The sequence below is a fragment of the Scyliorhinus torazame genome, chromosome 17 (assembly GCF_047496885.1).
Source record: "Scyliorhinus torazame isolate Kashiwa2021f chromosome 17, sScyTor2.1, whole genome shotgun sequence".
Taxonomy (NCBI): Eukaryota; Metazoa; Chordata; class Chondrichthyes; order Carcharhiniformes; family Scyliorhinidae; genus Scyliorhinus; species Scyliorhinus torazame.
In genome coordinates, this window is record NC_092723.1 from 90,569,913 (window position 1) to 90,590,593 (window position 20,681).

Consider the following 20,681-nt stretch of genomic DNA (forward strand, 5'->3'; position numbering starts at 1 on the left):
ACAAGGTTGTGGGGGTGAGGGTGAAGCCATGCCCAATAGTGGCAATCTACGGTGTATCGGAGCAGCCAGAGCTACACATGGGGAAGGGGGCTGTTGCCCTTGCTTTCGCTTCCCTAATCGCACAAAGGAGAATCCTGCTCGGCTGGCGATCAGCAGCACCACCCTCAGCTGCAGGCTGGCTTGCTGACCTTTCGTAATTTCTCCACCTGAGAAGATTAATTATGCCATCCGAGGGTTGGAGGAATGCTTCCTGGATACTTGAGGGCAGTTTGTCGGCCTGTTCCAAAACCTGTTTGAGGCCAGCAATGAGGAGTAAGTTAAGAATAAAGAAACCAAGATGAGGGACCGAAGGACTGCGCAACACAGTGAGGGGGAGGAAGGGGTGGGAAGGGGGGAAGGTGGAAGGAAGGTGGGGAAACCACAAAAGAGAAGAAGTGGGAGGGGGTAACCCCCCCTTTTCCCTGAAAATAAAAGCAAAATACAGCTGAAGGCAAAGGTGGGGGGGGAGGGAGGTTGGGGAGCAATTGGGTGGGGAGGGAGAGGGGGATGAAGTATAGACTGATCCAGAGGGCGGCAAAATGTATATAGGGTAAGTTAAATTAAAGACAAAATAAACCTCTCTGTACAATAAAGAAAAATGTTATTGTCATGGGAATGTCACTTTAAGAAATGTTTGCCTTCTCAAATGGTTGCAGTGATGTCATTGTGTGGGTGGAGCTGGGCTCTGGCTCTGCTTTTTACTTTCGTTTTGAGCTGGAAGCTGTTTTTGGCTCTCAGTTTTAGTTTCGTTTTCAGTTGGAGAGCTGCATTCAAACCAAAGAGGTGTATTTTGCTTTCTCTCTGCATGCTGAATAATGTCTCCAGATCGCTTGATGATTTCAAAGTAATACCTGTTTCTGTAAGGAATGAAAACCTACTGTCTTTGTTGAAAAGGGTTTTTGTCTCATGGATGTTGTTAGGAAAGTTACTAAGGGTTACCTATAGAGTATTGTATCTTTGGGGGATCTCAGTGTTGGTAGTTGATAAGATGTTTACTGTGTGTTTATAAAATGTTAACTGGCTTAGAACATAGAACAGTACAGCACAGAACAGGCCCTTCGGCCCTCGATGTTGGGCCGAGCATTGTCTGAAACCAAGATCAAGCTATCCCGTTCCCTGTCATTCTGGTGTGCTCCATCTGCCTATCCAATAACTGCTTGAAAGTTCCTAAAGTGTCCCACTCCACTATCACAGCAGGCAGTCCATTCCACACCCTAACCACTCTCTGAGTAAAGAACCTACTCGGACATCTCTCCTATATCTCCCACCCTGAACCTTATAGTTATGCCCCCTTGTAACAGCTACATCCACCCGAGGAAACAGTCTCTGAACATCTACTCTATCCATCCCCCTCATCATCTTATAAACCTCTATTAAGTCGCCTCTCATCCTCCTCCGCTCCAAAGAGAAAAGCCCTAGCTCCCTCAATCTTTCCTCATAAGACCTATCCTGCAAACCAGGCAGCATCCTAGTAAATCTTCTTTGCACCCTTTCCAATGCTTCCACATCCTTCCTGTAGTGAGGTGACCAGAACTGCACACAATACTCCAAATGTGGTCTCACCAGGATCATGTACAGTTGCAGCATAACCCCGCAGCTCTTAAACTCAAGCCCCCTGTTAATAAACACTAACATACTATAGGCCTTCTTCACGGCTCTATCCAATTGAGTGGCAACCTTCAGAGATCTGTGGACATGAACCCCAAGATCTCTCTGTTCCTACACATTCCTCAGATCCCTGCCGTTGACCCTGTAATCCGCATTCAAATTTTTTCTACCAAAATGAATCACCTCGCACTTATCAGGGTTAAACTCCATCTGCCATTTATCGGCCCAGTTCTGCATCCTATCAATGTCTCTTTGCAGCCTACAACAGCCCTCCACCTCATCCACTACTCCACCAATCTTGGTGTCATCAGCAAATTTACTGACCCACCCTTCAGCCCCCTCCTCCAAGTCATTGATAAAAATCACAAATAGCAGAGGACCCAGCACTGATCCCTGTGGTACACCGCTGGTGACTGGTCTCTAGTCTGAAAATTTTCCATCCACCACCACCCTCTGTCTTCTATGTGATAGCCAATTACTTATCCAATTGGCCAAATTTCCCTCCATCTCACACCTCCTTACTTTCTTCAGAAGCCGACCATGGGGAACCTTATCAAACGCCTTACTAAAATCCATTTTTATGACATCAACTGCTCTACCTTCATCAACACACTTAGTTACCTCCTCAAAGAATTCCATCAAATTTGTGAGGCAAGAATCCGCGTTGACTATCCCGGATTAAGCTGCATCTTTCCAAATGGTCATAAATCCTATTCTTCAGGACCTTATCCATTAACTTACCGACCACCGAAGTAAGACTAACCGGCCTATAATTACCAGGGTCATTCCTATTCCCTTTCTTGAACAGAGGAACAACATTCGCCTCGCTCCAGTCCTCTGGCACTAACCCCGTGGACAGTGAGGACTCAAAGATCAAAGCCAAAGGCTCTGCAATCTCATCCCTTGCCTCCCAAAGAATCCTTGGATATATCCCATCTGGCCGAGGGGACTTGTCGACCCTAATGTTTTTCAAAATTGCTAATTCATCCTTCCTCAGAACATCTATCTCCTCCAGCCTACCCGCCGGTATCACACTCTCATCCTCAAAAACATGGCCCCTCTCCTTGGTGAACACTGAAGAAAAGTATTCATTCAACGCCTCTCCTATTTCTTCTGACTCCATGCACAAGTTCCCGCTACTGTCCTTGACCGGCCCTAACCTCACCCTGGTCATTCTTTTATTTCTCACAGAAGAGTAAAAAGCCTTGGGGTTTTCCTTGATCCGACCCGCCATGGACTTCTTATGCCCTCTCCTGGCTCTCCTAAGCCCTTTTTTAGCTCATTCCTTACTACCTTGTAACCCTCAAGCGACCCAACTGAACCTTGTTTTCTCATCCTTACATACGCTTCCTTTTTCCTCTTGACAAGACATTCAACCTCTTTTGTGAACCATGGTTCCCTCACACAGCCATTTCCTCCCTGCCTGACAGGGACATACCTATCAAGGACACACTGTATTTGTTCCTTGAACAAGCTCCACTTTTCATTTATGCCTTTCCCAGACAGTTTCTGTTCCCATCTTATGCTCCCTAATTCTTGCCTAATCGCATCATAATTACCCCTCCCCCAATTATAAACCTTGTCCTGCCGTATGGCCCCATCCCTCTCCATTGCAATAGTGAAAGTCACCGAATTGTGGTCACTATCTCCAAAGTGCTCTCCCACAAACAAATCTAACACTTGGCCCGGTTCATTACCCAGTACCAAATCCAATGTGGCCCCCCCTCTTGTCGGCCTATCCACATATTGTGTCAGGAAACCCTCCTGCACACACTGTAGAAAAACTGCCCCATCCGAACTGTTCGATCTATAGAGGTTCCAATCAATGTTTGGAAAGTTAACGTCACCCATGACAACTACCCTGAGACCTCCACACCTATCCATAATCTGTTTTGCAATTTCTTCCTCCACATCTCTGTTACTATTTGGGGGCCTATAGAAAATTCCTAACAACGTGACCGCTCCTTTCCTATTTCTAACTTCGACCCATATTATCTCGGTAGGCAGATCCCCTTCGAACTGCCTTTCTGCAGGCTTAAACTATCCTTGATTAACAATGCTACTCCTTCACCTCTTTTACCACCTTCTCTACTCTGACTGCAACATCTATACCCTGGAACTTTCAACAACCATTCCTGTCCCTGTTCTACCATGTCCCCGTAATGGCCGCAACATCGTAGTCCCAAGTACCAATCCACGCTCCAAGTTCACCTACCTTATTCCGGATGCTCCTTGCATTGAAATAGACACACTTCAACCCACCTTTCTGTCTGCAGGTACACTCCTGCGACCTTGATACCCTCCTCAGTACCTCACTATTTTCAACATTGGCTTCTGGATACAGCTCATTTTCCCATCCCCCTGACAAATTTGTTTAAACCCCCCCGAAGAGCCGCAGCAAATTTCCCTCCTAGGATATTGGTGCCCCTCTGGTTCAGGTGCAAACCGTCCTGTCTGTACAGGTCCCACCTTCCCCAGAATGTGCTCGAATTGTCCACGTACCTGAAACCCTCCCTCCTACACCATCCCTGCAGCCACGTCTTTATCTGCACTCTCTCCCTGTTCCTCACCTCGCTAGCACGTGGCACCGGCAACAAACCAGACATGACAACATGGTTTGTCCTGGCTCTCAGCTTCCACCCTAGCGCCCTAAATTCCTGCTTTAAATCCCCGTCCCTTCTCTTACCTATGTCGTTGCTACCGATGTGTACTACGACTTGTGACTGTTCCCCCTCCCCCATAAGGATTCTGAAAACATGGTCCGAGACATCACGGCCCCTGGCACCCGGGAGGCAACATACCATAGAACATAGAACGATACAGCGCAGTACAGGCCCTTCGGCCCACGATGTTGCACCGACATGGGAAGTCAAAAAACAAAACCCATCTAACCTACACTATGCCATTATCATCCATATGCTTATCCAATAAACTTTTAAATGCCCTCAATGTTGGCAGGTAGGACATTCCACGGCCTCACCACTCTTTGCGTAAAGAACCTACCTCTGACCTCTGTCCTCTCAGTTAAACCCCTCAGCTTAAGGCTATGTCCCCTCGTGCTAGCCATTTCCATCCGCGGGAGAAGGCTCTCACTGTCCACCCTATCTAACCCTCTGATCATTTTGTATGTCTCTATTAAGTCTCCTCTTAACCTTCTTCTCTCTAACAAAAACAACCTCAAGTCCATCAGCCTTTCCTCATAAGATTTTCCCTCCATACCAGGCAACATCCTGGTAAATCTCCTCTGCACCCGTTCCAAAGATTCCACGTCCTTCCTATAATGAGGTGACCAGAACTGTACGCAATACTCCAAATGCGGCTGTTCCAGAGTTTTGTACAGCTGCAACATGACCTCATGACTCCAGAACTCAATCCCTCTACCAATAAAGGCCAACACACCATAGGCCTTCTTCACAAACCTGTCAACCTGGGTGGCAACTTTCAGGGATCTATGTACATGGACACCGAGATCCCTCTGCTCATCCGCACTTCCAAGAATTTTACCATTAGCCAAATATTCCGCATTCCCGTTATTCCTTCCAAAGTGAATCACCTCACACTTCTCTACATTAAACTCCATTTGCCACCTCTCAGCCCAGCTCTGCAGCATATCTATGTCCCTCTGTAACCTGCAACATCCTTCCGCACTGTCGACAACACCACCGACTTTAGTGTCGTCTGCAAATTTACTCACCCACCCTTCTGCGCCCTCCTCTAGGTCATTTATGAAAATGACAAACCGCAACGGCCCCAGAACAGATCCTTGTGGTACGCCACTTGTAACTGAACTCCATTCTGAACATTTCCCATCAACCACCACCCTCTGTCTTCTTTCAGCTAGCCAATTTCTGATCCACATCTCTAAATCACCCTCAATCCCCAGCCTCCGTATTTTCTGCAATAGTCTACCGTGGGGAACCTTATCAAACGCTTTACTGAAATCCATATACACCACATCAACTGCTCTACCCTAGTGTCTACCTGTTCAGTCACCTTCTCAAAGAACTCGTTAAGGTTTATGAGGCATGACCTACCCTTCACAAAGCCATGCTGACTATCCCTAATCATATTATTCCTACCTAGATGATTATAAATCTTGTCTCTTATAATCCCCTCCAAGACTTTACCCACAACAGACGTGAGGCTCACCGGTCTATAGTTGCCGGGGTTGTCTCTACTCCCCTTCTTGAACAAAGGGACCACATTTGCTATCCTCCAGTCCTCTGGCACTATTCCTGTAGCCAATGATGACATAAAAATCAAAGCCAAAGGCTCAGCAATCTCTTCCCTGGCTTCCCAGAGAATCCTAGGATAAATCCCATCAGGCCACGGGGACTTATCTATTTTCAGCCTGTCCAGAATTGCCAACACCTCTTCCCTACGTACCTCAATGCCATCTATTCTAATAGCCTGGGTCTCAGCATTCTCCTCCACAACATTCTCTTTTTCCTGAGTGAATACTGACGAAAAATATTCATTTAGTATCTCGCCTATCTCTTCAGACTCCACACACAACTTCCCATCCCTGTCCTTGACTGGCCCTACTCTTACCCTAGTCATTCTTTTATTCCTGACATACCTATAGAAAGCTTTTGGGTTTTCCTTAATCCTACCTGCCAAATACTTCTCATGTCCCCTCCTTGCACGTCTTGGCTCTCTCTTTAGATCCTTCCTCTCTACCTTGTAACTATCAAGCGCCCCAACTGAAACTTCACACCTCATCTTCACATAGGCCTCCTTCTTCCTCTTAACAAGGGATTCCACTTCTTTGGTAAACCACGGTTCCCTCGCTCGACGCCTTCCTCCCTGCCTCACCGGTACGTACTTATCAAGAACACGCAGTAGCTGTTCCTTGAACAAGCTCCACATACCCAGTGTGCCCAACACTTGCAGCCTACTTCTCCAACCTACCCCTCCCAAGTCATGTCTAATGGCATCATAATTGCCCTTCCCCCAGCTATAACTCTTGCCCTGCGGGGTATACTTATCCCTTTCCATCACTAACGTAAATGTCACCGAATTGTGGTCACTGTCCCCAAAGTGCTACCTCCAAATCCAACACCTGGCCTGGTTCATTACCCAAAACCAAATCCAATGTGGCCTCGCTTCTTCTTGGCCTGCCAACATATTGTGTCAGGAAACCCTCCTGCACACGTTGTACAAAAAACGACCCATCTCCTGTACTCAAACTATATCTTTTCCAGTCAATATTTGGAAAGTTAAAGTCTCCCATAATAACTACCCTGTTACTTTCGCTCTTATCCAGAATCATCTTCGCCATCCTTTCCTCTACATCCCTAGAACTATTAGGAGGCCTATAGAAAACTCCCAACAGGGTGACCTCTCCTTTCCTGTTTCTAACCTCAGCCCATACGACCTCGGAAGAAGAGTCCCCATCTAGCATCCTCTCCGCCACCGTAATACTGTTCTTGACTAGCAGCGCCACACCTCCCCCTCTTTTGCCTCCTTCTCTGAGCTTACTAAAACACCTAAACCCCGGAACCTGAAACAACCATTCCTGTCCCTGCTCTATCCATGTCTCCGAAATGGCCACAACATCGAAGTCCCAGGTACCAACCCATGCTGCCAGTTCCCCTACCTTATTTCGTATACTCCTGGCATTGAAGTAGACACACTTCAAACCACCTACCTGAACACTGGCCCCCTCCTGCAAAGTCAAATCTGTGCTCCTGACCTCTATACTCTCAATCTCCCATAAAACTACAATCCAGGTTCCCATGCCCCTGCTGCATTAGTTTAAACCCCCCCAAAGAGCACTAACAAATCTCCCCCCCAGGATATTTGTGCCCGTCAGGTTCAGATCTAGACCATCCTGTCTGTAGAGGTCCCACCTTCCCCAGAAAGAGCCCCAGTTATCCAGAAATCTGAATCCCTCCCGCCTTCACCATCCCTGGAGCCATGTGTTTAATTGCTCTCTCTCCCTATTCCTCATCTCAGTATCACGTGGCACGGGCAACAACCCAGAGATAACAACTCTGTTTGTTCTCGTTCTGAGCTTCCATCCTAGCTCCCTGAAAGCCTGCCTGACATCCTTGTCCCCTTTCCTACCTATGTACCATCCGTGTGTCTCTTTTGTTGCCACAAAACCGTCTATCTGTCCCTCTAACTATCGAGTCTCCAATAACTATAGGGTTAAGGAAAGTCCCAAGGCTTTTTACACGTACATAAAAAGCAAGAGGGTAGCCAGGGAAAGGGTTGGCCCACTGAAGGATAGGCAAGGGAGTCTATGTGTGGAGCCAGAGGAAATGGGCGAGGTACTAAATGAATACTTTGCATCAGTATTCACCAAAGAGAAGGAATTGGTAGATGTTGAGTCTGGAGAAGGGTGTGTAGATAGCCTGGGTCACATTGAGATCCAAAAAGACGAGGTGTTGGGCGTCTTAAAAAATATTAAGGTAGATAAGTCCCCAGGGCCTGATGGGATCTACCCCAGAATACTGAAGGAGGCTGGAGAGGAAATTGCTGAGGCCTTGACAGAAATCTTTGGATCCTCACTGTCTTCAGGTGATGTCCCGGAGGACTGGAGAATAGCCAATGTTGTTCCTCTATTTAAGAAGGGTAGCAAGGATAATCCAGGGAACTACAGGCCGGTGAGCCTTACTTCAGTGGTAGGGAAATTACTGGAGAGAATTCTTCGAGACAGGATCTACTCCCATTTGGAAGCAAATGGACGTATTAGTGAGAGGCAGCATGGTTTTGTGAACGGGAGGTCGTGTCTCACTAACTTGATAGAGTTTTTCGAGGAGGTCACAAAGATGATTGATGCAGGTAGGGCAGTGGATGTTGTCTTTCTGGACTTCAGGAAGGCCTTTAACAAGGTCCCTCATGGTAGACTAGTACAAAAGTTGAAGTCACACGGGATCAGGGGTGGGATGGCAAGGTGGATACAGAACTGGCTCGGTCATAGAAGGCAGAGAGTAGCAATGGAAGGATGCTTTTCTAATTGGAGTGCTGTGACCAGTGGTGTTCCGCAGGGATCAGTGCTGGGACCTTTGCTGTTTGTAGTATATATAAATGATTTGGAGGAAAATGTAACTGGTCTGATTAGTAAGTTTGCAGACGACACAAAGGTTGGTGGAATTGCGGATAGCGATGAGGACTGTCAGAGGATACTGCAGGATTTAGATTGTTTGGAGACTTGGGCGGAGAGATGGCAGATGGAGTTTAATCCGGACAAATGTGAGGTCATGCATTTGGAAGGTCTAATGCAGGTAGGGAATATACAGTGAATGGTAGAACCCTCAAGAGTATTAAATGTCAGAGAGATCTAGGAGTACAGGTCCACAGGTCACTGAAAGGGGCAACACAGGTGGAGAAGGTAGTCAAGAAGGCATATGGCATGCTTGCCTTCATTGGCCAGGGCATTGAGTATAAGAATTGGCAAGTCATGTTGCAGCTGTATAGAACCTTAGTTAGGCCACACTTGGAGTATAGTGTTCAATTCTGGTCGCCACACTACCAGAAGGATATGGAGGCTTTAGAGAGGGTGCAGAAGAGATTTACCAGAATGTTGCCTGGTATGGAGGGCATTAGCTATGAGGAGCGGTTGAATAAACTCGGTTTGTGTTCACTGGAACGACGGAGGTTGAGGGGCGACCTGATAGAGGTCTACAAAATTATGAGGGGCAGAGACAGAGTGGATAGTCAGAGGCTTTTCCCCAGGGTAGAGGGGTCAATTACTAGGGGGCATAGGTTTAAGGTGAGATGGGCAAGGTTTAGAGTAGATGTACGAGGCAATTTTTTTTACACAGAGGGTAGTGGGTGCCTGGAACTCGCTACCGGAGGAGGTGGTGGAAGCAGGGACGATAGTGACATTTAAGGGGCATCTTGACAAATACATGAATAGGATGGGAATAGAGGGATACGGACCCAGGAAGTGTAGAAGATTGTAGTTTAGTCGGGCAGCATGGTCGGCACGGGCTTGGAGGGCCGAAGGGCCTGTTCCTGTGCTGTACATTTATTTGTTCTTTGTTCTTTATTCTCCTGCTCTCCCTCCGTCCCTTCTGAGCAACAGGGACGGAGTCAGTGCTGGAGATCCGTTCACCGTGGCTTACCCCTGGTAGGTCATCCCCCTCACCAGTTTCCAAAGCGGTATACTTGTTACTGACGGGAATGGCCACAGAGGATCCCTGCACTGTCTGCTTCATCCCAGCCCCTCTCACCGTCACCCATCTATCTTGATTCTTCGGAGTAACTACATCCCTAAGCTACTATCTATGTCCACCTCTGCGTCCCGAATTATCCGAAGTTCATCCAGCTCGAGCTCCAGTTCCCTAACGTGGTTTCTGAGGAGCTGGAGATGAGTGCACTTCCCACAGGTGAAATCAGCAGGGACACTGACGGCGTCCCTCACCTCAAACATTCTGCAGGAGGAACATTGCACTGCCTTCCCTGCCATCCCCTTTAGATAAAACAAGAAAAAGAAAGAAAGAGCTTACCTGTTATTCACTCTACTCCTTAGGTTAGAGGAGGTGGAAGGGTGGGGGACACTACAAGTGTAGTGTCTAGGGTTTAGGAACCGCTCAACTTAAATACAGGTAAAAATATAACACTTAACCAGCAACCCCTGCGCCTTGCACCAGAACAGCAATCAGCTGTTATGGGCCTGCGCAAACAATTTAAATCTTTACTACTTATCCAGCAGTCACTCTGTCCTCACTCCGACCGGATTCAGCTGGAAACTCCCAACAGTAAGTTTTTAAAAAATTACTCCCCTTCTCAGCAATCACTCAGCAACCACTGGGCCCCGCACGAGAACACCTCAGGGAAAAGAAAAACTACTTACCAGTCACCAGCCAATCACTTACCTGCAGGCTGTGACATCACGGTTCAACTTCTTTCTACTTCTACCTGCCCTCGAATCTCCCTCTTGATCTTTCCTCGGCTGGGATCCTTACAGTGATTGTTTTTGTTTTGGTTAGAGGAGGAGGTAGGGTGGGAAACACTGAATAAGTGTTTGGGGTTTAACTGTCACTTGACAACAGCTCCTCCACAAACCACCTTCTAGATACAGTGACCGCAATGCACTGATGCAAATTTGCCCCACAGCAGCCAATCAGCAGGTCCGCTCTGCTGCCCTCTGCTGGATGCTTGCTTTCACTTGAACAAGAAGGGTGTCTTGCTCAGGTACACGTTCTGGGTACAGCGACCGCAATGCACTGATGCAAAGTTTCCCCAGCAACAGCCAATCAGCAGCTCTGCTCTGCTGCCCTCTGCTCCATGCTTGCTTTCACTTGAAACGAAGGGTGTCTTGCTCAGGTATATGTTCTGGATACAGTGACCGCAATGCACTGATGCAAATTTTCCCCACAACAGCCAATCCGCAGCTCCGCTCTGCTGCCCTCTGCTGGATTCATAGAATAATCATTTTTTTGTTTAAAAAATACTTTAGATCTCTGTTGCATCACACCTGTAAAGTGGGCCCTTGTTCTCCCCATAACAAAAATCTATTAAAAGTTGTGAGTCTGGTGAACTCCATGATATACTTTGGGGTTCTCTAAACCCTGGCCTATTTTATGATGTATATGTACAATTGTTCATAAATATGAGAAATGCCAATAAAAAGATTTTTAAAAACAATATGTTTTGATGACACAAGTAGCACTCTGAGCTTTTAGGTGAATGGATCGGCCTCATACTCTGGGGAGGGGCCGAGGAGGAAGTCAGGGATGGAGCGATGCTGGGGAGGGAGTGTGGGGGGACTGGGAACTTCTTCCAAGGTGGGTTGTTCTGAAAGAGAATATCTTCCGTAAATGGAGTGCAGAGATTCAAAATCATTGGAAAAAGATTAAGAGCGAAAGTTATGGGAAATGTGTTGACTCAAAGTGGAATACTCAAACTGTAAAGCTGCTGCAAACTGAGTTTAAAAAGAGAGTTGAGTAGGCATTGGAGAATGAGCAACCTATAGGAATTCAGGCAGTGGTGAAGCAGGACTGCGATTTTGAAGAATCTGCACAGGTAGGATGGACAGAAAGATTTTCTTCTAGATTAGCTTCCAGGTATCTATGGAGTTTTAAAATAATCAGAAATTCTTGAAAGTGTTCTCGATGTTGCTAAGAGTTTCTCATTCTCTCGCTCAGTAAACCAAGTACCCCCCCATTCTCACTACCTTTATCTCTCTGTCTTGAACACCCTCTCTCACTCGCTCTACTGCTCAAACCTATGTTATTTTGGCCGACATCCCGTGTTCGATCCTGGCTCTTAGTCACTGTCTGTGTGGAGTTTGCACATTCTCCCTGTGTCTGCGTGGGTCTCACACCACAACCCAAAGATGTGCAGGGTAGGTGGATTGGCCCCTTAATTGGAATTAAAAAATCTCTCTCTCTTCATAGATGACAACTTATGGTGCTTTCCTACATAAAGGCTCCTTCTGTCGGAATTATTTCAATATGTTGGACTTGTTGGTGGTCGGTGTCTCACTCATCTCTTTCGGAATTCAGTAAGTGTGATCCAATCTCCAGATGACTGATTTTTTAATGACAACTTTGCTCAGAATCACTGAATCATAGGATAATACGGAATCATTTTTTAAAAATATTTTTATTTGGTTCTATACATGATATACTTACAGAAAAACAAAAAGCAGGAAGTAAAAAATTTCATAACACATAGCAGAACAAGGGGTCTTTCTTACACAAAACAAACAAACCAAAACCGGGTGTGCCCCTGATGCGATTAGCATCTCTTGGTCGTTTTTTTGTTGTTGTTTATGTCCATTTGCCTCAGCTCAGACATCTGTCGTTGCTTATTCCTGATCTTTCTTTCTCTCTTTCGCCTTGCTGTTCTTGTTTTGGTCATTTTCATCTCCTGCACTCTTCCCCCAGTTTGTGTTCCCTCCTCTTTCCACTCTTCAGGCTTTCCACTCTGTTGTTCTCCTTCCCCTGTGCTCCCTCCCTCCCTGCCTCCCCCCCTCCCAGCCTCCTCACCTCCCTTCCCTACCCCTGCCCCCCCCCCCCCCCCCTCCCACCCCTGCTTTACTCCTACCCTTTCTTTCCTGCTGGGTTTGGCTACTTCCTCTTGCTCTCCCCGCCCACCCCCAGTCCTCCCTCCCTTCCCTCTCTTCTATCATGTCCTGGCTACTTTCCCCTGGTTCTTAGCTACTTGTTTATTTGTTTGTTGGCCGCAAACAGGTCCCGGAACAGTCGAGTGAATGGCTCTTATGTTTTGAGGAAGCCATTATCCGACTCTCGGATGGTGAATTTGATTTTCTCCATCTGGAGAAATTCTGATTGGTCGGACAGCCAGTGCTGCTGATTGCCAGCCGAGCAGGTTTCTACGGCAGGCGATCAGGGATGGAAAGGCAAGGGTGTCCGCCCTCCTCCCCATGATGAGATCTGGCTGGTCTGATACCCCGAACACTGCCATTTTCCGGCATGGCTCCATCCTCCCTCATCCCATTTTCTCCTCGTCGTGACCTCTCTATCGGCCCTCTCTATCAGTCGTTCGTACATATTGCTACAGTTCCCTCTGCCTAGAATGTCTGCGTCCGGTAGTGTCCGTTGTCCATGGGTATATCCTTGTCTCCTTCCGTAGGAAGTTTTTAAGCTGCAAGTATCTGAGTTTGTTGGCCTTTGCTAGTTGGAATCTCTCCATCAGTTTATCCAGTGTTGTGTTCCTACCATCAGTGTACAGGTCCCTGACTGTTGGTGTCCCCCCCTTCCTGTCTCTACCTTCAAAAGTGAGCGCTGGTGTGAACCTGTGGTTGTTGCAGATGGGGGCTTTGTTGGACATTTCGGTCAGGCCGAATTGTTGCCATAGTTGGTTCCAGGTCTGCAGGTTGGCTACGAACACTGGGCTGCTGGAGTGTTTTTTGGGTGGGGATAGGTGTGCCGCCGTGGTGAGGGCCTTAAGTGAGGTCCCCCTGCAGTAGACCTCCTCCGTGTGCACCCACTCAGCTTCTGGCTCCTTTATCCATCCCATACTCTTTCTGCTGTCGCTGGCCAGTGGTAGTACAGTACGTTTGCGAGGTCTAGCACCCCCCCCCCCCCCGGGACATTGTTTTCTGTAGGACCTTCTTTGGGATCCCAGCATTCTCCCCCCTCCACAATACAAACGCCATGATTAATTTGTCCAATGAATTGAAAAAGGCCTTGGGAACATAGATTGGGATGAATCTGAGTAGGTAGAGGTACCTGGGCAGCACGTTCATTTTGATTGTCTCCACTCTCCCCACGAGGGAGAGTGGGAGCATGTTCCATCTCTGCAGGTCCTTCTTTACTTCCTCTGTCAGATTGGTCAGGTTCCATTTGTGAATCCAGGTCCAGTCTTGAGTGATTTGGATCCCCAGGTAGCGGCGTTTGTGTCGGGCTTGTTTAAACGGCAGTCCCACCCGTGCTGCCCTTCCCCCTTGCGGGTTCAGCAGGAAGATCTTGCTTTTGCTCATGTTGAGGATGTAGCCCGAGAAGGCACCAAATTCTTTCAGGAGCTCAGTGATTCCTTCCATGCTGCTTTGTGGGTCCGAGATGTAGAACATTACAGCGCAGTACAGGCCCTTCGACCCTCGATGTTGCGCCGACCTGTGAAACCACTCTAAAGCCCATCTACACTATTCCCTTATTGTCCATATGTCTATCCAATGACCATTTGAATGTCCTTAGTGTTGGCGAGTCCACTACTGTTGCAGGCAGGGCATTCCACACCCTTACTACTCTCTGAGTAAAGAGCCTACCTCTGACATCTGTCTTATATCTAACTCCCCTCAATTTAAAGGTATGTCCCTCGTGCTAGACATCACCATCCGAGGAAAAAGGCTCTCACTGTCCACCCTATCCAATCCTCTGATCATCTTGTATGCCTCAATTAAGTCACCTCTTAACCTTCTTCTCTCTAATGAAAACAACCTCATGTCCCTCAGCCTTTCCTCATAAGATCTTCCCTCCATACCAGGCAACATTCTGGTAAATCTCCTCCGCACCCTTTCCAATGCTTCCACATCCTTCCTATAATGCGGCGACCAGAATTGCACGCAATACTCCAAATGCGGCCGCAACAGAGTTTTGTACAACTGCAACATGACATCATGGCTCCTAAACTCAATCCCTCTACCAATAAAAGCTAACACACCGTACGCCTTCTTAACAACCCTCTCAACCTGGGTGGCAACTTTCAGGGATCTATGTATATGAACACCGAGATCTCTCTGCTCATCCACACTGCCAAGAATCTTACCATTAGCCCAGTACTCTGTCTTCCTGTTATTCCTTCCAAAATGAATCACCTCACACTTTTCTGCATTAAGCTCCATTTGCCACCTCTCAGCCCAGCGCTGCAGCTTATCTATGTCCCTCTGTAACTTGTAACATCCTTCCGCACTGTCCACAACTCCACCGACTTTAGTGTCATCTGCAAATTTACTCACCCATCCTTCTACGCCCTCCTCCAGGTCATTTATAAAAATGACAAACAGCAGTGGCCCCAAAACAGATCCTTGTGGTACACCACTAGTAACTGGACTCCAGTCTGAACATTTCTCATCAACTACCACCCTTTGTCTTCTTCCAGCTAGCCAATTTCTGATCCAAACTGCTAAATCACCCTGAATCCCATGCCTCCGTATTTTCTGCAGTATTCTACCGTGGGGAACCTTATCAAACGCAGGTCATCTGCGTAGAATGAGACTCTGTGCTCTCTGCCTCCCCTTTGGGTCCCCCTACAGTTCTTTGCTGTTCTGATCGCTAGTGGTTCGATCGTGAGGTCGATCCCTGCCTGGTGCGCCTGTGCAGCTGCAAGTACGGAGGGCTGGTGTGCGACCAGGAGGTGAACCCTGATCCGAGCCCGAGCCACTCCAGTACCTCTGTGGGGTACTTCCACTCGACTCTGTCGAAGGCCTTCATTGATGATCATCTCAGGTGTTCTCTCCCCGGATGGGGTCAGGATCACATTCAGCAGGTACCTGATGTTTGATGTTAACTGTCTACCTTTGACTAAGCCCGTTTGATCCTTTGCGACCACCTCTGGTACGCAGTTCTCCAGCCTTTTGGCTAGGATCTTGGCCGATATTTTGGCATCTACGTTCAGTAGGGAGAAGGGTCTGTATGACCGCATTCCGTTGGGTCTTTGTCTTTCTTAGGTATTAGCGAGTTTGAGGCCTGTGCTGGTGTAGGTGGCAGTGTGCCCCTCGCCAGCGAGTCTGTGAACATCTCCCGCAGGTGTGGGGCCAGTGCTATCGCAAATTCTTTCTCGAGGTCCGCCAGGAACCCATCTGGTCCCGGCGCCTTCCACTCTCCATGATCTCTCCCAGTTCTCGCGGTGCATCCAGGCCGCTTTTTCTGTCCTCACCCATGGCATGTCCAGTCCATCGAGGAACTGTTTCTTCCCCGAGTCCCCTGGTGGGGGCTCTGAGATGTACTGCCCCCGGTAAAAGGCCTCAAACATTTTGTTTACCTTGTCTGGGTCTGTTTCTAATGTGCCTTTGTTGTCTCTAATTTGCGTGATCTCTCTAGTGGCTGCCTGCTTTCTCACCTAATGTGCCAGCAGGTGGCTGGCTTTGTCTCCATATTCGTATAGGGTTCCCCGTGCATGGCGGAGTTGGTGTACTGCTTTCCTCGTGGGGCAGCACGGTAGCACAGTGGTTAGCACAATTGCTTCACAGCTCCAGGGTCTCAGGTTCGATTCCCTGCTTGGGTCACTGTCTGTGCGGAGTCTCCACATTCTCCCCGTGTCTGCGTGGGTTTCCTCCGGGTGCTCCAGTTTCCCCCCACAGTCCAAAGATGTGCAGGTTACGTGGATTGGCCATGATAGATTGCCCTTGGTGCCCCCAAAAAAAGATTAGGTGGGGTTACTGAGTTACAGGGTGCTCTTTCCAGGGACCGGTGCAGACCCGATAGGCCGAATGGCCTCTTGTGCACTGTAAATTCTATGATTCTATGAGAGCTGGTCAAAGTCCCTTCCTCTCCGCCAGGAGCTTTATGGTCGGGGCCTCGGAATATTTACCGTCTACAGGGGCTAAATCACTGGCTTTGAAAGCAGACCAAGGCAGGCCAGCAGCACGGTTCAATTCCTGTACCAGCCTCCCCGAACAGGTGCCGGAATGTGGCAACTAGGGGCTTTTCACAGTAACTTCATTTGAAGCCTACTTGTGACAATAAGCGATTTTCATTTGCATTTCATACCTCCAGTATGGAGTCAACCAGCTGCTGCCTGGCTGCTCTCTCCTCCCTGTCTCATCGCGTTTTGAAGGCGATAATTTCCCTTCTAATCACGGCCTTTAGCGCCTCCCAGATCATGGAGGGTGAAACCTCCCCATTTTGATTTTTTTTTTGTATATTCAGCTGTGGCCTGTGATATTCTCGCTGAAGACCTTGTCGGCCAGTAGTGCAGTGTCCAACCTCCATGTGGGGCCCTGGGCCTTGCCCGTGTCCAACCTCACATCCATATAATGTGGAGCGTGGTCAGAGATTACGATTACAGAGTATTTCGCCTTGACCAGCCCTGGAAGCACTGATTTCCCTACCACAAAGAAGTCAATCCTGGTATATACGTTGTGTACTTGGGAGAAAAAGGAGAACTCTTTCTCCCCTGGGTGGGTGAACCTCCAAGGATCCACCGCCCCCATCTGCTCCATAAACCGTCCGAGTTCTTTTGCCATGTTCGAGGTCTTCCCTGCTTTGGGGTTTGACCTGTCTGTCTGTGGATCCTGTACACAGTTAAAGACCCCCCCATGAACAGTCGGTGCGTCGCTGTGTCGGGGATTTCCGCCATGGCCTCTTTAATAAATTTTGTATCGTCCCAGTTGGGAGCGTACACGTTAATGAGTATTACCGGTGCCCCATCTAGGGCCCCGCTGACCATGACGTACCGTCCCCCTGGGTTCTGGGTGTCTTCGTCGCCCTAAACATCATCCTCTTATTGATCAGTATTGCCACCCCCCTGGCCCTCGTCCCATACCAGGAATGGTAGGTCTGTCCCACCCAGCCCTTCCTTACCCGCAGTCGGACCTGCTCTCTCAGGTGTGTCTCTTGGAGGAAGATTATGTCGGCTTTCATGTTTCTTTGGTGGGTGAAGACTCTGGATCTTTTCACTGGGCAGTTGAGTCCCCTGACGTTCCAGGTGACTATCCTGGTAGGCGGGTTTTGGGTTTTGGCCCGCCGCTCCTGTGGGATTAACCATACTTACCTGCTGGACGAGCCCCTGCACTCTGGGGTTTCCCTTTGTTAGGGGGCACCCAACATGGCTGCCAACTGTGCATCTGCCACATGGGTAGGCCCCTGCACTCCGAGACCGTACGAGGTGGTTGCTTGCATTGCTTCCTTGCTCCAGGCTCCTGGTTGCGGCCCTTTGTGCTACCATGTGGCCCTGGTTGGGGCCGCACGGTAGCACAAGTGATTAGCACTGTGGCCTCACAGCGCCAGGGTTCCAGGTTCGATTCCCTGCTGGGTCACTGTCTGTGCGGAGTCTGCACGTTCTCCCCATGTCTGTGTGAGTTTCCTCCGGCTGCTCTGGTTTCCTCCCACAGTCCAAAGACGTGCAGGTTAGGTAGGTCGGCCATGATAAATTGCCCTTAGTGACCAAAAAAGGTTTTAAGGGGTTGTTGGGTTACGGGGATGAGGGCTTAAGTGGGTCGGTGCAGACCCGATGGGCCGAATGGCCTCCTTTTGCACTGTATGTTCTATGTTTGTAGCCATATTGCCGCATTCGTCCGCTCCTGTTTTTTTCTCTTTTCCTATGTCCCTATCCCTCCCTGCTGCCCCCCTTATATTCCCTTTCCCATGCTCCCCCCGTCCTCCTTTTCCCAGCTCTTTTCCCCATTTGCTCCCCCATCCCCGCTGCTTGTTTTGTCTCCCCCCCCCCCCCCCCCCGGCCTGGCGTTGGCCCCCTATCGGGCATGCGCCGCGTGGCCTTGCTCTGCTGCATGCTCCCGGCGCTAGCTTTCCCGCTAGTGTGGTAACCCTCCCAGGAGTTACTGTCCTGTTTTTCCCTCACCTGCTCTCTGTAGTTACTGCCCGTTCTTTCCCCGTCTTACCCTGCACTCTTCTCGCTTGCCACTTCGCTTTCCTTTCTCCGCTGCTCTCGTTCTCTCGAACGAAGCCACGTTCTCCCGTGCGAAGCGGTCTCTCAGGTGGTGGCATGCTGCTTGTCGCTCCGGGTGTGTTTGGTGTGGGGGGGAGAGAAGTGCTTCTTCCCCCACCCCTGCGTCGGCTTATCGCCATGTGGTCATTCTTTGCCTTGGGCCCTTTATCATTTCCCCTGCTGTCGCTGCTCCAATTCCCATTCCACAACAAACTTGTCTACCTCGGCAGGGGCTGTTAAAAAGGGTTCCTTGCCTTGGTATGTGACTCTGAGCTTTGCTGGGCACAGCATACCAAAGCGTATGCCATTCTTGTCCAAGGCTGCTTTTGCCCAGGATTCTTTCCCGGCCCTGGAACCGGTGCAGTTTGGCTATTACTGCCTCGGTTGCTCCCCGGCTTTGTGTTTCGGGCTCAGCGGCCGGTGTGCCCTGTCTATTTCTGGTGGGTTGGGGAAAGTCTCCCTCCCCACCAGGTTGCCCTGCACCTGGGCCACATAGACCGTGGGATCTCTGCCCTCGATCCCCTCCGGCAGGCCCATAATCCGCAGGTTTTGCCTCCTTGAGCGGTTCTCCTGATCCTCTACTTTACCCCTCAGACTGCCCTGCGTCGCGACCAACCGACTCGTCCAACTGTTTCAGTTCAAAGAACAAAGAACAATACAGCACAGGAACAGACCGTTCAGCCCTCCAAGCCTGCGCCGACCATGGTACCTGGCTAAACTAAAACCATCTGCACTTACGGAGTCTGTATCCTTCCATTCCCACCCTATTCATATATTTGTCTAGATGTCCCTTAAATGCCGCTATCGGACCTGCTCCCACCACTTCCCTAGGCAGCGCATTCCGTATATTTACCACCCTCTGTCTAAAACATTTGCCTCGCACATCTGTTCTAAACTTTTCCCCGCGCACTTTAAATCTACGTCCCCTTGTACTTGACTCTCCTACCCGAGGAAAGAGTATCTGACTATCTGTCCATGCCACTCAGAATCTTGTAGACCTCTATCAGGTCGTCTCTCAACCTCCGTCATTCCAGTGGGAACAGATCGAGTTTATCTAACCTCTCCTCATAGCTAATGCCCTCCATACCAGGCAACATCCTAGTAAACCGCTTCTATTCCCTCTCCAAAGCACCCACATCCTTCTGGTAGTGTGGCGACCAGAATTGTACACAATATTCCAAATGAGGCCTAACTAAAGATCCTGTACAGCTGCAACATGACTTGCCTGTTCCTGGCCCATTATACTTCTGAGTTTTCTGGCGCTCTTTCGTTAAAAAATGGCTATTTTCCTACCCGGCGGGGGGGGGGGGGGGGGGTGGTTGGGGAATCCCGCCCCAGGCGCCTTATCTAGCACCCCTTCTGCCACCAGCCCCGCCAGCATCTTTAAGACGTAACTCGTGGCACTCACACCTTCCACTCCTTCAGACAGGCCTACTATTCGCAGGTTCTGCCTTCTCGAGGCATTCTCCTGCTCCTCCACCTTTGCCATCAACTTTTTACAAGGTCCCCTAGGAGCCCCACCTCTGCCTCCAGAGCCACCACATGATCGCTGTGGTCCGAGATCACTCCTTCGATCTCCCAAATCTGTGAACCGCTCTGATACCGTTCAGTGTAACAACATCTAGTGAACCGCACTGTTCCCACTCTGTGTAACAACATCTAGTGAACCGCACTGTTCCCACTCTGTGTAACAACATCTAGTGAACCGCACTGTTCCTGTTCAGTTTAACAACATCTAGTGAACCGCACTGTTCGCGCTCAGTGTAACAACATCTAGTGAATCACACTGTTTGCGCTCAGTGTAACAACATCTAGTGAACCCCACTGTTCCCACTCAGTGTAACAACATCTAGTGAACCGCACTGTTCCCACTCAGTGTAACAACATCTAGTGAACCGCACTGTTCCCACTCTGTGTAACAACATCTAGTGAACCGCACTGTTCGCGCTCAGTGTAACAACATCTAGTGAACCGTTCTGTTCCCACTCAGTGTAACAACATCTCGT

The 20,681-nt window shown here is 49.0% G+C and overlaps 1 protein-coding gene across 12 annotated transcripts in view; it reads left to right on the forward strand.

Annotated features, from left to right (window-relative positions):
• The window catches only part of LOC140393996 (voltage-dependent L-type calcium channel subunit alpha-1S-like), an 804,045-nt gene that overhangs the window by 304,018 nt on the left and 479,346 nt on the right, over window positions 1-20,681 (forward strand). For all 12 annotated transcript variants that reach the window (XM_072480735.1, XM_072480727.1, XM_072480737.1 and 9 more), the window contains one exon: window positions 12,000-12,106. In XM_072480735.1, coding sequence (XP_072336836.1) covers window positions 12,000-12,106 — 107 coding nt within the window. The remainder of the gene's footprint in view (window positions 1-11,999; window positions 12,107-20,681) is intronic.